General features: G+C 39.7%; 1 protein-coding gene across 1 annotated transcript in view; it reads right to left on the bottom strand.

Moving 5' to 3' along the window:
• Positions 1–3,026: 3,026 nt before the first annotated feature.
• wbp4 (WW domain binding protein 4) overlaps positions 3,027–16,813 on the bottom strand; it is a 32,984-nt gene continuing 19,197 nt past the window's right edge. The window contains exon 10 of the mRNA XM_034174944.1: positions 3,027–3,993. Coding sequence (XP_034030835.1) covers positions 3,792–3,993 — 202 coding nt within the window. The 3' untranslated portion in view covers positions 3,027–3,791. The remainder of the gene's footprint in view (positions 3,994–16,813) is intronic.

The raw sequence follows: 16,813 nt of genomic DNA, 5'->3' as shown, positions 1-16,813 counted from the left end.
GGATGCCAGGAGGAATTACTGTGCATGTGCTAGTCAGTAAACCTCACTCCCCTACATCTAAGAGATCATGAGTTCACGTCCTGAGGTGAGTGAATGGGAGAAGTCAGCACACAATACAATTCATAGCAGCCGCTAAAAATGCAATAACTACACTTCAGGGTCACTGTTGTCAAATAGCTGAAGCACATCTGGCAGGAAATGATCATTAAAATTTGCTTTGAAAAATCTGATGTCTGGGCTCATCTCTGACATGGCTACTGTGGCACAAAAACCACCCCATTTGTTTTTTCAACTCTGCAAAAAAAGGTTGTACTGTATAGTACAAGTGCACTAACAGAACCCTAAAACACAGGATAAGTGTATTAAGTTTATAATTATTTTCTTACTTTTAAGTGTTAACATCCTTTATTTGGTTGTGGTTAAGGAAATTATCACCTGCTGAGATGGAAACAGTCAACTTTAATATTCATTTCCCTCCCAAATCTTCTTTACTTGTACTCAGGGTGTTATTCCTGATGGAATCTATCCTCTTTCTACCAGATCCTACTTAGTCTACACAGCTGGCTAATCTCTGTTTATCACTCTCTTAATTGTTCTTACCAATAACAGTGATTGAAACCCTACAGTTCACCGGGGTCAAGAGGTCAAACATAAATATCAGTAAGGGTGACTGATGGGGAGAACAGTGCACATTCCAGGAATCCCTGCCCTTAGAGACCAAGGGGCAAGACAGGACAGGGTCATATCCAGCACAGTTACACTGATCCTGATACCAGAGTCCTATTTACTTTGATTGGGAACTACCAGAGATTTGAGTGTGTGTGTCACTACAGAGGCAAGTAAAGAGGATGTGGGAATAATTTTAATGGCAATGTACAGGATTAAAGTCACACAGGGTTCACTTTAACAGACAATCATTGCAGTACTGTGTTTCACAGCGATGCCTCCATGGGTTCACATGACTCACACTGATTAATAACAAAACAAAATGTAATTTTTTAAATAAAAAACATAATAGCTACTATTCTGTACCACTGTGATAAAAATCACCTCAATACCAGTGTCCCTTGGCCGTTAACAAAACTATTGTACAACTTTCAGTTTTAGAAAATATCACAGCATCTCAAAGACGCTGAATTTGTTTCATATTTAACTTTTTTGGAAATTTGTCGTTCTACTTCAAAGGCAAATTCCCTAAAACTACGGTGGCCCGTAGGGGCCACAACACTTCCATTCAAGGCAGCACACGAGACAATGCAGAAAACCTTTTCAAATAAAAAACCACCTGCAATAACTCAACAACAGATAATTGCATCAAAAACATCTTGCAAATTCAAAAACGCGTGCAAACAAAGAAAACACAAACACAACCTGCAGCACATCATGCAACTGTTTAATTTAACAAAGTGTCTGCAGCAAATTCAGTCAATATACAGTTATTTAACCAGGTTAGTCCCACTGAGATCGAGACCTCTTTTGCAAGGGAGACCTGGATAATTATAACCCCTGGCAAAAATTATGGAATCACCGGCCTCGGAGGATGTTCATTCAGTTGTTTAATTTTGTAGAAAAAAAGCAGATCACAGACATGACACAAAACTAAAGTCATTTCAAACGGCAACTTTCTGGCTTTAAGAAACACTATAAGAAATCAAGAAAAAAAGATTGTGGCAGTCAGTAACGGTTACTTTTTTAGACCAAGCAGAGGAAAAAAATATGGAATCACTCAATTCTGAGGAAAAAATTATGAAATCACCCTGTAAATTTTCATCCCCAAAACTAACACCTGCATCATATCAGATCTGCTCGTTAGTCTGCATCTAAAAAGGAGTGAACACACCTTGGAGAGCTGTTGCACCAAGTGGACTGACATGAATCATGGCTCCAACATGAGAGATGTCAATTGAAACAAAGGAGAGGATTATCAAACTCTTAAAAGAGAGTAAATCATCACGCAATGTTGCAAAAGATGTTGGTTGTTCACAGTCAGCTGTGTCTAAACTCTGGACCAAATACAAACAACATGGGAAGGTTGTTAAAGGCAAACATACTGGTAGACCAAGGAAGACATCAAAGCATCAAGACAGAAAACTTAAAGCAATATGTCTCAAAAATCGAAAATGCACAACAAAACAAATGAGGAACGAATGGGAGGAAACTGGAGTCAACGTCTGTGACCGAACTGTAAGAAACCGCCTAAAGGAAATGGGATTTACATACAGAAAAGCTAAACGAAAGGCATCATTAACACCTAAACAGAAAAACAAGGTTACAATGGGCTAAGGAAAAGCAATTGTGGACTGTGGATGACTGGATGAAAGTCATATTCAGTGATGAATCTCGAATCTGCATTGGGCAAGGTGATGATGCTGGAACTTTTGTTTGGTGCCTTTCCAATGAGATTTATAAAGATGACTGCCTGAAGAGAACATGTAAATTTCCACAGTCATTGATGATATGGGGCTGCATGTCAGGTAAAGGCACTGGGGAGATGGCTGTCATTACATCATCAATAAATGCACAAGTTTATGTTGATATTTTGGACAATTGAAAGGATGTTTGGGGATGAAGAAATCATTTTTCAAGATGATAATGCATCTTGCCATAGAGCAAAAACTGCAAAAACATTCCTTGCAAAAAGACACATAGGGTCAATGTCATGGCATAGGGTCAATGTCAACGAGCAGATCTGATTTGATGCAGGTGTTAATTTGGGGGATGAAAATTTACAGGGTGATTCCATAATTTTTTCCTCAGAATTGAGTGATTCCATATTTTTTTCCTCTGCTTGGTCTAAAAAAGTAACTGTTACTGACTGCCACAATCTTTTTTCTTGATTTCTTATAGTGTTTCTTAAAGCCAGAAAGTTGCCATTTGAAATGACTTTAGTTTTGTGTCATGTCTGTGATCTGCTTTTTTTCTACAAAATTAAACAACTGAATGAACATCCTCTGAGGCCGGTGATTCCATAATTTTTGCCAGGGGTTGTATAAAGCTTCCAATTCATTGAACCTGTATGTCTTTAAATGTGGGAGGAGACCCACACAAACATGGGGAAAACATGCAGACTCCACACGGAAAGGCCACAGGTGGGAATTGAACCCATGGCCTTCTTGCTGTGAGGCAACAGTGCTAACCACTAAGCCAACATGAGGCTATACAAAAGCTTTTGGAAGCACTCACAACACAAGCTGATGTTCTTGCCTGGAGGGTTTTAACTGACTTCAACTGTTCAATGCACTGAAGAAAGTTGTGAAAGTACAGCTTGCGTAAGAGTAAAATCATGAATAAAGTAGAAAAACTTACTCGGCTCTGCTGAGCGGGTTGAGATAAAAAGTGAAATGCTGTGATGCACTGATCGGTGTGTCAGTTAATTCCCAGAGGCAGAAACCGCTGTTTTGTTAGAACTTCCACTGTGTTGTGCAGCTCTCCACAGCCTTCCTGTGTCCGGCTGCCGTGTGTGAATTTGCAGCAGATATTATTAAATTAAATGGTTGCATGTGCTGCACATTATATTAACTTATGTTTGTTTCTTGATGCAACTACCTGTTGCTGAATCGATGCAGATATTTTTTGTTTTCTGCTTTGGCTGGTGGTGTCTTTGTTTGGAAGTGTTTGGCCCCTATCGGCCACTGCCTGAAACAAGTAAAAAATAAAGATATTTGTGTGTCTGGGGTTAAAGAAATAGTGATATGTTTTAAAGCCCAAAATGGAGTATCCATCTATGAAAAACCTCCTCAGGAGATAGTTCTTTTAACGAAAACTCAGTCTTACTGCTGCGGCTTTTGAGCTCAGGCGTCACTGTCTCTCTGTCGCAGACTCCTGGATTTGCCGTTCTGCGTTTTGCTTTTTCTGAAAGAAGCAGGTCCACTTTCCTCGCTGAGGGACGTGATGATCCGTTCCTTGAACTTTGGTTTGGGCTCTGGTGGTGGGTCTGGTGGTGTGCTCAATTCATCTTCCTCCACCTGAGGTAACTGTAGGTCCACATTTGCACTGGACAGAAAAGGGGAGGCAGAGGGAGGAGAGGAAGTCACATCAGACTGCAAAACTTCACGCTTGTAACAACTGATCAGAGCTAGATGTGTGTGTGTAAATGCTGTGTATGTTAAGAAAAAAAAAAAACATGCTTACACATTTTCCCACATCAACTGTGTTTCTTTGGGTACCACTGGATTGTCTTTGTGTATCACTCGCACTTTGAGTGAGTGTGAGTGGATCATTTTCTGTGCATGATTGTGCACGTGGGTGCCTGAGTGATGAGGACACCAGCAGCTGGAAAATACCAAGGGGACGCCCATGTTTCATCTGGCTGTGGCAGATACATGGTTATTTTAGAGATGTGGGAACAGAGTGGTTGTCTGCCTATGTGGTTGCCATCCACGATCCTAGGTGTGGTGTGGTGTATGTGGCAAAGCACAGTGACCACAGCGTCCATCGCCACCTCTAGAAAGTAACCATCTGTCTGCCACAACCAGGTGAAGCATGGCAGTCCCCTTGGCCATCTCCAATTGCTGGGGTCCTCAACATTGAGGCACCTACATGCTGGATCATGCACAGAAAACCGCGGCACATGGCCAGAACGTCGCAGAAGGCACAAACTTGAATTACTAAAACAGGGAAGGAAGTTGAAAGGCACAAATGTTTATATCAATGAGCATCTTACCAAGAGTACTGCGGACACCAGGAAAGCAAGGCTGCTTAGAAAACAGGGTAAAATTAATTCAGTCTGTCTCATAAACTGTAAAGTTTTTATCAAACCAAAGAATGCACCTGAAAAATGCCAGAGGTCTGTAAATGAGGAATATGAGTCAGTTAGAACGCTTTAAATAAGGATGTTGTATCCTTTGTTGTGGGATAAATCTTCAGAAATTCTGTACCATGTTTGGGTTTACATCGTGAAGTTGGACTTTACTTCACTGCATTTTTTGGATTGTGGATTACATTTCTTTTATGATGTTAACTGAGTTTTCACAATTTACTTCTGCACAGGATTTCAATTTAGAAATTTCTGATGATAGCAAAAATAGATTTCATAACACTGAACATAATATTGATCCGGATTGTTTCTTAAAAATAGAAATCATCATTGTAATTAGTTTACTGAGGAACAATTAAAGCAATATTCCTTCACAAATGGGGCATTCTCTATTATACAATTTAATAGCAGAAGCCTTTCTATGAATTTTTCCAAAATTCAGGACTGTTTAAAAACTGCTAATAAATATTTTTTCAGTTATTGTAGTTACTGAGACGTGGTTAAAAGATGAGTATGTTGATTCTGTCCAGTTTGAGGGTTATGATTTTTTTTTTTGTTTTTTGCCAGAAAGAGCACAAATAAATGGGGTGCTGGTGTGGTTCTTTATGTCTGATCAAATTATCACTGTGAAATTGTTCCAAATGTGTCATTTTCTTTGGATGCATTATGAAATGCGTTACTGCTGAAATTTTATGTGAAAAGTCCAAAAACATAATTATAAGTTGTATTTATAGAGTTCATGGATTGAATATAAATATTTTTGTGGCGAAATTAACTGAAATGTACAACTCAATAAAAAACAATTTTATTTGTTTGTGGAGACTTTAACATAGATTTTCTAAATCCTCATAACTATACACATATTGCGGAATTATTACACCCCTGTCACACATAGCCAGAATCACGCAGAATGGTGTCGGAATTATGAATCGGCGCACATCCGTAGAGTGTCGGATTTCAGTTCCAAAACGTTCTGATAGCCATCTGCAAAAGTCGACACAGTTGGTCAAAATCGGCCATCAGCCCTGAGTGTGATGCACATGTTCTAAACCCTCCGGGTGCCATCGAGATGGGACACCTATCTGACAGCAATCCATGTGCAGTTTGAGGAGCATCTAACTGCAATTTACAAATTTCTATGGTAGCAAAACAGGATCCGAAAAGATTTGAGTGCATACGAGGGAACCTCGAGATAGATCTGGCACCGCAAAGCCTGCTGGTATGACCTGAACATGCCACGTATAATAATGTCCACCCCCGCCCCCGAGCACAAAGGAACTGTTGAATTGTATGGGCACGCTTCATCACAATAATAATAATGAATTATTATCATGTACAGTGAATGTGAACAGCGGCTATCAGACCGAAAGCTCTGTGCGCTACTGTGCACACGCTGCTGCAAATCTGAACAGGCTGTTATATTAACAATTAGACCTTACACTGCAGATACTTGTCCATTCCTTCCCATGGGTGGTGTAAATGATGTGAACTATTGTCTCCATCACAACATAGGCAGCTGCGTCTCTTGTTGGTGCGCAGTAACGCGTCATTGCAGGCATCAGGCTCAGAGCTGGACGGATCTCACGCTGTAATAAATGATCAGCTTCTAACACTGTAGGAGATATGACGTGGAACTTCTGCCAGGCTGTTACACCATTAATAAACATGAATCTCACCTCCAACGGTGTTCCACAAGTGTTTCACAGCACCGACATGGACATGAAGCTGGGATGCAGCCTGTGATTAAAATCCTCTCACCAAAAAAAAAAAAAAAAAATTAGATCCATGTGATAATCCAACCATCGTGGTGTCCAGAGTTGCGTTGTGCTCCTGAAGCGGGCAAACAAGAAAAAAGAAAGTTTCCTGGAAAGGCACTCCGTCTGAGGGACTGCATGGCCCAATGCCAGCAAACTTTGGAGCAAGGCTGTCCAGAGGCGCGTGCGCTTAGTGGCCCATACAGCGTTGTGTGCACACACACACACGCTCACACAGCTGAGTGATAATTGCAGCCTCACGCATGTGCACGTGAGGAACACAGCTCTCCAGTCCCGTGTTTGCCATCCAGATATTTGGAAATCAGACAGTCTGCAGCGCCTTTAATAGCTGTCTGACAGCAGTCTATGTCATCTACATACGCTCTGGATGCGATCTGACAGGTGTGGACGAGGTAGTCTGTCTGTGCTCCGACACTGCTGACCATGCCTCTTTTCCTCACGACTGCGTCGGATTATGGCAGTATTTGCTGTGTCAGGCATGCTTCCGGCACATTCTTGCTATGTGTGACGGGGACTTTAGATTCTGTCTTTTGTATGAGATGATATCCAGCGATAACACACCCAACCAGAATTACTATGAACACATTGACAAAATATATTAACAAATGTTATTGTTGGGAATTTAACGGGTGGATAACTTATTAGTGACCACTTATTGGTTTTTGTTGTTTACAATTCCTTAGTTGATAAAGTTGATCATACTGACATTCCAAATTTCAAAATGAAAATAACAGAGGAATCTATGGCAAATCTTAGAACTGATTTAGCGCACCAAAATTGGGGTGACATCTACACTGATCATATGAATCATTTATCTCAATTATCTTCAAGTTATATGATAAGCATTGTCCACTGATGTTAAATGTCGGAAACAAGTGAAACACTGATAAACCTTTGATCACAAAGGGACTGCCGAATGCATGTAAAAATACATATTTTTTTTGTACAAGCAATTTTTAAAACTCAGAACAACTGAGGCTGAGAGTAAATATAAGGCATATAAAAACAAGTCAACTAATATTATGCGATCTTGCAAAAGGTAGTATTACAGTGATTTTCTGGAAAAAAATAAAACAAACATTAAAGGTACTTGGATGCTTTTAAATTAAATCATCAAAAATAAAAAAGTTGTCAAAGATTATTCAACATATTTTATTCAAATACTGACACAATTGTAAAGGAAAAGAAAGCTATAGTACAACCCCAGCACCCTGTAAAATCAGCTAAACTTGAACACAGAGATATAATTTAACAGTTGTGGAAATTAGTGCAGCAGATACATTCATTTTTTTCAGTGAAATACTTCACTTATACAAAGAAACATGAAATTTTCTACACATCTTCATAGGTTAAGTCATTTTCACTGGATGGCCACTCAAAATTTCAAGATGGCTGCCATTTTTTTCAAGATGGCCGACATGAAGTTTTGATCACGTTAATTATGTCCTCCTGGCCATGTATTTGAGTTTCTTTGTTGGTTTTATAGAGCCTATGCAATGTCAGTTGGCAAAAGCATTGTGTTTTTTTTCTTAAAATTTGGAAAAGCACCCATGAAACGTGTGTAGGCCAAGAGAGGGCCACAGGAATGCCATTCTTCCATGCCATCACTGGCTGTGATGTGGTCTCAGCCTTTAGAAACAAAGGGAAGAAGACAGCTTGGCAAACTTGGGATATGTTCCCAGAGGCTACCCCAGTATTTTCTAAACTGAGCAAGTACCCTCCGTCCATTGAGGATGCAGACATAGAGATTCTGGAGAAGTTTGTGGTTCTCATGTATGACAGATCCAGCACTGTTGACAGTGTAGATGAAGCCAGACTTGACCTGTTTGCCAGGAAGCAGAGGTCGTATGAAGCCATCCTTCCTACCAGTGCAGCTCTGCTTCAACACACCAAACGTGCAGCATACCAGGCAGGATGCATATGGGCTCAGGCAATACTATGTCAGCCAGAAACAGAGAGTCTATCTGATTGGGGCTGAGAGAAAGCAGGTGATGAGTGGAAAGTCTACTGGACACCCAACTCATCAATTGCAAAGAGTTGTGAACAACTCACCAAACGTGGCTGCAACTCTGGCTGCCTTGGCAGGTGCAAATGCTACAGGCTCGGACTAGCTTGTACAGCTTTGTGCAGTTGCAAATGTGACCTGTAAGCTGTCTCCTGAATGAGCTTATGATTTTTGTATGGGTTTGCTGAGTTAGTCGGCCTAATGTCTTTTGGAAAAGGACACATCTTCTTCCTATCTGCCCTGAAGTTTTTTTTCAGCTGCAAACCCACAAGCCACATAAATGAGCTCATACTTTTTTATTGATTTTCATTTGCTTATACTTACAGAATACAATTAAAATAGCACAAAGTGAAAGTGGTAAATATATTTTTCTTCCAAAAGGTGCACTAAATCAAATCATTGTCCGGCAAGACTGCCACTCATACAGTGCATATTTACCAGCTTGTAACTGCAAAACTGAGCCATTGTCACAATGATGCACATCTGGATCAGTTCTATTTTCCCTAGATATCTATAGTCCATCTTTTCATTCATGAATTCTGAAAATATTTCATGACAGGCAGAGATTGCATCTATAGGTATATCACAACTCTTGCATTCAAAATAATTTAGGATACGTCAACGCCGTAGCGGAACTAAAATTCCAGCCTTATAATTTTGAGTTTTCAATGCATTGTTGTGATTTGCTTCTATCTTCTTTATTACCACCATACGTTTGTGCATCATATATAGCAATACAAATCCTAGAACCAAGTTCTCTTACCAGACAAAAAAAAGAAAGTTTTCTATCGCAAAAGGGATTTTAGAGATTTTTCTCATAGCAAAAGGGTCCCTCGATGGTCATTTTGTTAAATATAATTTATCATAATGAAAAATATATTACTTCTGACTTATTGAATTAACTGTTCTGCAAAGTGGAACAGGAATGGAACACTAGAATGTGTATTTTTTATATGTATACCCAAAAAATGACAGAAATCGGTACAACTGGCGGCCATCTTGAAAAAATGGTGGCCATATTGAAATTCTGCATGGCTATCCAAACTTTTCAAAAGAGTTGGTCCTTGTGAGCAAGTGTGCCAAATTGTATGTTTCTTTGTATAACTGAAGTATTTTTCTCCTTATCTGCTGCACTAAATGGTTAAACTGTGATTCTGTTGTGTGAACCACTGAGCTTGCCTGCACTGTAGCCGGTCAAACAAAGATGAAGGACTGTATTCACAATTAATAATAAATTCAATGGTTTTAGTGGCTCACATTTTTGATGAGCTTATAAGGCCTTGTTAAGTATACGAGTATATACAACCCCAATTCCAATTCTTTCCCATTCTTGCTTGATGTAAGACTTCAGTTGTTCAACAGTCCGGGGTCTTCGCTGTCATATTTTTCACTTCATAATGCGCCACACATTTTCAATGGGCGACAGGTCTGGACTGCAGGCAGGTCAGTCTAGTACCTGCATCTTTTACGATGAAGCCATGCTGTTGTAACACGTGCAGAATGTGGCTTGGCATTGTCTTGCTGAAATAAGCAGGGATGTCCCTGAAAAAGACATTGCTTGGATGGCAGCATGTGTTGCCCCAAAACCTGGATGTACCTTTTAGCATTGATGGTACCATCACAGATGTGTGAGTTGCCCATGCCATGGGCACTAACACACCCCCATACCATCATAGATGCTGGCTTTTGAAATTTGCACTGATAACAATCTGGATAGTCATTTTCCTCTTTTGTCCGGAGGACACGATGTCCACGATTTCCAAAAAACAATTTGAAATGTGGACACAGCACACCTTTCCACTTTGCGTCTGTCCATTTCAAATGAGCTCGGGGCCCAGAGAAGGCGGCAGCGTTTCTGGATGTTGTTGATACATGGTAGAGTTTTAACTTGCACTTGTAGATGTAGTGATGAACTGTGTTAACTGACAATGGTTTGCTGAAGTGTTCCTGAGGCCACGCGGTAAGATCATTTACACAGTGATGCAGTGCTGCCTGAGGGATCGAAGGTCACGGGCATTCAATGTTGATTTTCGGCCTTGCCGCTTACGTGTAGAAAGTTCTCCAGATTCTCTGAATCTTCTGATTATATTATGGACTGTAGATGATGGAATCACTAAATTCCTCGCAACTGAACATTGAGAAACATTGTTATTAAACTGTTGGACTATTTTTTCATGCAGTTGTTCACAAAGTGGTGATCCTCACCCCTTCTTTGCTTGTGAATGGCTGAGCCTTGTGGGGATGCTCCTTTTATACCCAATCATGACACTCACCTGTTTCCAATTAACCTGTTCACCTGTGGAATGTTCCAAACAGGTGTTCTTTGAGCATTCATCAACTTTCCCAGTCTTTTGTTGCCCCTGTCCCAGTTTTTTTGAAATGTGTTGTAGGCATCCATTTCAAAATGAGCAAATATTTGCACAAAAATGAAAACGTCTATCAGTTTGAACATTAAATACCTTGTCTTTGTGGTGTATTCAATTGAATACAAGTTGAAGAAGATTCGTAAATCATTGTATTCTGTTTATATTTACATTTCACACAACGTCCCAACTTTATTGGAATTGGGGTTGTAGATCATTTCAATGATTATTTTGCCAATGTGGGAAAAATTTAGCAAATTCAATTGTACCTTCTAATATGAGTTCTTGGGATCACAGGACAACAAGGAATAACCTTTCAGATTCAATATTTATCAGAGAAACTGATGAATACAAAAATAATTGGACATAAACTAAAGGTAAAAAAAAAAAAAATCAACTGATTACGATAATTTTGATATGTTTTTCACAAAAAATTATAATTGATTGTGTCATTAAACCCTTAACTTATATCTGTAACTTGTCATTAATGATTGTTAGATTTCCTTCCACAATAAAAATAGCTAAAGTGATACCGCTGTTCAAATGTGGTGATAAATGCGTTTTTTTCAAACTACAGGCCAATCTCACTGCTACCTCAATTTTGAAAAATTCTGGAAAAAGTATTCATTAAGAGGCTAAATGATTTTATATCCAAACAAACATCACATACTAAATGAGCAGCAATATGGATTTAGAAAAAATTGTACTACTTCACTGGTGGTAACTAATTTTGTGGAACATGTCACAAATGCAACTGAAAACAAACAATATACCGTAGGGGCATTTTTAACTTACAGAAAGCATCCAATACTATAGATCATACCTTATTATTGCATAAATTATGGAAGTAAGGCATCATAGGATTAGGTCATGATTGGATAGCTCGTTATTTGTACAACAGGTATCAATGTGTTCACATTGGTGGGATAAATTCTGAATATTTGAGGTGCACTTGTGGGGTGCCCCAGGGCTCAGTCCTTGGGCCTTTGCTGTTTCTTTTATATATTAATGACATATGTCTAGTTTCTAAATTTGTGAGTTGTATTTTATTTGCTGATGACACGACTGTGTTTTATAGTGGGGATCATTTGGGACAAGTTCTGGACATGATGGAGAGGGAACTACAGATGTTTAAGGAATGGTTTGTCACTTCACTTTGGTAAAACAAAGTGTATCGTATTTGGTAATAAGCCCAGGAATTTATGTAGAAATGTACTACTTCATGATGTTGAAATTGAACTTGTAAATGAAACTAAATTTCTTGGGGTCTTTATTGATGATAATATAAGCTGGAAAACACATATAAATTATGTTAAATCTAAAATGTCAAAGATCATAGCCATTTTGTATAAAGCACAAGACTTCCTCCCCCAACACTCATTAGTTACCTTATATCATTCATTACTTGTTCCATACATGACCTATTGTATTGGAGATTGGGAAAGTACCTACAAAATTAATACAAATCCTATATTTTGACTTCAAAAGAAAGCTATAAGAATTATTAGTAAGAAACCATATTGTAAGCCAGCTAATCCATTGTTTGTCAGTTTGCATATTTTTAAATTTTGGTATTTGATCGATTATATCATAATATAAATTATGTTTAACCCCCTACCACCTGCCTTATTTTGACTTGTCAGTATCTCACAAAGATAAAGTGAAATTTCCCAATGATGGGATATACAGGCTTAGAAGGGGTTAAAGTAAAAAATAAGCTTCTAACACGTCTAGAACCTGTTTAAAAATAAACTTCTACCACAACATGTCTAGAACCAGTTTAAAATGAGGGATTCCAGTTATAATTCATGAGGAACATTATTAGAGGTTTTAGTGCATGCAGAACTTTCACTGCGGTCAGGCTGCGGATTCACCAGCAGTACAGATGACGCACGTTGTGAGTACTGCCTCAGTACGGATGCAAAGCAGCACATTTTCATTCAAGTACTATTGAATTAACCAAATCCGTACGTAGGCAGTACGGATTACGGCACTTACCACATGCTATGGAGGCCGACAGACTTGCATGCACAACGCAGCTTCTCACTTGAACTTGGACTTTATTTCCAAACGTCAGCAACACACACACTCCACAGCTTCAGTCTGTTAACTAGCTGTAACTTTTCGAGGCAAGTAAACACTCGTACAACTGACCGCTGCAGGCTGGACATGCTCATGCATCGCTGACGCCGAAAAACACCTGCCACTCCGGTCCCGCTCATAAAAAAGAAAAGCTGACCCCACACACACACACACACACACTGCTTTATTGTCAACTCTCTTTATCGTTACACTCCTAGAGACGTGCGTTGAACGTACGCCCTCCCTCCTCTTGCTACTGCCTCCGTACGTTTTCACAAAAACGTAATGGCCGTGGCATCCGCAGAAAACGTACGGCGAAAAAAAAAAAAACGCACTGTGGGTTGTGACCGGGGCTTAAGACAGGAAGCACCATGACCCTGAAGACTTGGACCTTTGTTCTCCTGCAAAGATATCGACATCACCATACAGCGACCTCATGACTCCAAAAGCTCTACCTAGGCATCTCTCAAAAGAAAAAACGACACCTTCGAACCGAATCAATGGATGTTCTTCGAGGGTCCAGCCAGGCTAAAAACAGTAGGGGTGTCTGATAGATTGGTGGTTCCATCCCCTGGTGGTGTGAAGCTGTATAGCCACAGAGGCACAGACAAGTCTCTATACAGGTACAAATTGCTGCACACATTTGCAGATGTTCCATGGCAGGAGTGTAGCAAAAGCCACGTGTAAGAACACAGCCCATCTAGTAGCCCGATTTTCACAGTCACACGGATACACATGCACTCTTTATCTCAAAAGCAGAGGACCCAAAGACACAAATGTCACTGCTGATACAGTGGGGTAAAAAAAAGCATTTAGTCAGCCCCTGATTGTGCAAGTTCTCCAACTTAGGAAGATGAGAGAGGTCTGTAATTTTCAACATAGGTACACTTCAAATATGAGAGACAAAATAAAAAATCCAGAAAATCACATTGTAGGATTTTTAAAGAATTTAATTGTAAACCATGGTGGAAAATAAGTATTTGGTCACCCACAAACAAGCAAGATTTCTGTCTCTCACAGATCTGTAACTTCTTCTTTAAGAGGCTCTGCTGTCCTCCACCTGTTACCTGTATTAATGGCATCTGCTGGAACTCGTCATCTGTATAAAAGACAACTATCCACAGCCTCAAACAGTCAGACTCCAAACTCAACCATGGCCAAGACCAAAGAGCTGTTGAAGGACACCAGGAAGAAAATTGTTGATGTGCACCAGGCCGGGAAGAGTGAATCTACAATAGTCAAGCAGGTTGGTGTGAATAAATCAATAGTAGGAGCAATTGTAAGAAAATGGAAGACATACAAGACCACTGACAATCTCCTCGATCTGGGGCTCCACGCAAGATGTCATCCTGTAGGATCAAATGATCAAGAGAATGGTGAACAAAAATCCCAGAACTACACGGAGGGACCTGATGAATGACCTCCAGAGAGCTGTGACCAAAGTAACAAAGGTTACACACTACGCAGAGAGGGACTCAAATCCTGCAGTGCCAGGCATGTCCACCTGCTTAAGCCTGTACATGTCCAGGCCTGTCTGAAGTTTGCCAGAGAGCATATGGATGATCCAAAAGAGGACTGGGAGAATATCATGTGGTCAGATGAAACCAAAATAGAACATTTTGGTAAAAACTCAACTCGTCGTGTTTGGAGGAAGAAGAATGCTGAGTTGCATCCCAAGAACACCATACCTACTGTGAAGCATGGGGATGGAAACATCATGCTTTGGGGCTGTTTTTCTGCAAAGGGGACAGGACGACTGATCCATGTTAAGGGAAGAATGAACAGGGCCATGTATCGTGAGATTTTAAGCCAAAACCTCCTTCCATCAGTGAGAGCATTGAAGTTGCAATGTGGCTGGGTCTTCCTGCATGACAATGATCCAAAACACACCGCTCGGGCAACGAAAGAGTGGCTCTGTAAAAAGCATTTCAAGGTCCTGGAGTGGCCAAGCCAGTCTCCGGACCTCAACCCCATAGAAAATTTGTTGAGGGAGTTGAAAGTCTGTGTTGCCCAGTGACAGCCCCAAAACATCACTGCTCTAGAGGAGATCTGCATGGAGGAATGGGCCAAAATACCAACTACAGTGTGTGCAAATCTGGTGAAGACTTACAGGAAACGTTTGACCTCTGTTATTGCTAACAAAGATTATGTTACAAAGTATTGCGTTGAACTTTTATTATTGACCAAATACTTATTTCCCACCATAATTTACAAATAAATTCTATAAAAATCCTACAATGTGATTTCCTGGATTTTTTTTTTTCCCTCATTTTGTCTCTCATAGTTGAGGTGTACCTATGTTGAAAATTACAGACCTATCTCATCTTCTTAAGTAGGAGAACTTGCACAATCAGGGGCTAACTAAATACTTTTTTTTACCCCACTGTATAAGTGAATGTCTCTACAGTATCAACCTTTTTCCAGCAGACAGATAGTCCAAGAAGTCATAAAAAGCCTGCAACTGCAAACCCAGACACTCTGACTGTGACAGTGTCTGTGCAAAAGTTTAAGGTATTTGGGAAACTTGAATTTTGGTTGAAGGAAAAAAAATATATTTAATCATGGCTAATATCTTTTTCTGACTATCAACAATAAACCTAACTTGAAATATCAAAACACTGTTCTTTTTCCAACAGAAACAAAGTCAGGTCTTTTTTAATCAAAGAAGCCAATCAATTTTCAACTTACAACCCCCATATACAGTAGTGTTCAGAATAATAGTAGTGCTATGTGACTAAAAAGATTAATCCAGGTTTTGAGTATATTTCTTATTGTTACATGGGAAACAAGGTACCAGTAGATTCAGTAGATTCTCACAAATCCAAAAAGACCAAGCATTCATGATATGCACACTCTTAAGGCGATGAAATTGGGCTATTAGTAAAAAAAAAAGTAGAAAAGGGGGTGTTCACAATAATAGTAGCATCTGCTGTTGAAACTACAAACTCAAAACTATTATGTTCAAACTGCTTTTTTAGCAATCCTGTGAATCACTAAACTAGTATTTAGTTGTATAACCTCAGTTTTTCATGATTTCTTCACATCTGCGAGGCATTCATTTTGTTGGTTTGGAACCAAGATTTTGCTCGTTTACTAGTGTGCTTGGGGTCATTGTCTTGTTGAAACACCCATTTCAAGGGCATGTCCTCTTCAGCATATGGCAACATGACCTCTTCAAGTATTTTGACATATCCAAACTGATCCATGATACCTGGTATGCAATATATAGGCCCAACACCATAGTAGGAGAAACATGCCCATATCATGATGCTTGCATTAACATGCTTCACTGTCTTCACTGTGAACTGTGGCTTGAATTCAGAGTTTGGGGGTCGTCTCACAAACTGTCTGCGGCCCTTGGACCCAAAAAGAACAATTTTACTCTCATCAGTCCACAAAATATTCCTCCATTTCTCTTTAGGCCAGTTGATGTGTTCTTTGGCAAATTGTAACCTCTTCTGCACGTCTTTTATTTAACAGAGGGACTTTGCGGGGGATTCTTGCAAATAAATTAGCTTCACACAGGCGTCTTCTAACTGTCACAGCACTTACAGGTAACTCCAGACTGTCTTTGATCATCCTGGAGCTGATCAATGGGTGAGCCTTTGCCATTCTGGTTATTCTTCTATCCATTTTGATCGTTGTTTTCCATTTTCTTCCACGTGTCTCTGTTTTTTTTGTCCATTTTAAAACATTGGAGATCATTGTAGATGACCAGCCTATAATTTTTTGCACCTGCATATAAGTTTTCCCCTCTCCAATCAACTTTTTAATCAAACTACGCTGTTCTTCTGAACAATGTCTTGAACGTCTCATTTTCCTCAGGCTTTCA

The sequence above is a fragment of the Thalassophryne amazonica genome, chromosome 1 (genome assembly GCF_902500255.1).
Source record: "Thalassophryne amazonica chromosome 1, fThaAma1.1, whole genome shotgun sequence".
Lineage (NCBI taxonomy): Eukaryota > Metazoa > Chordata > Actinopteri > Batrachoidiformes > Batrachoididae > Thalassophryne > Thalassophryne amazonica.
Note: the sequence above shows the minus strand (reverse complement) of the source record. Positions and strands in the feature narration are given on the sequence as shown.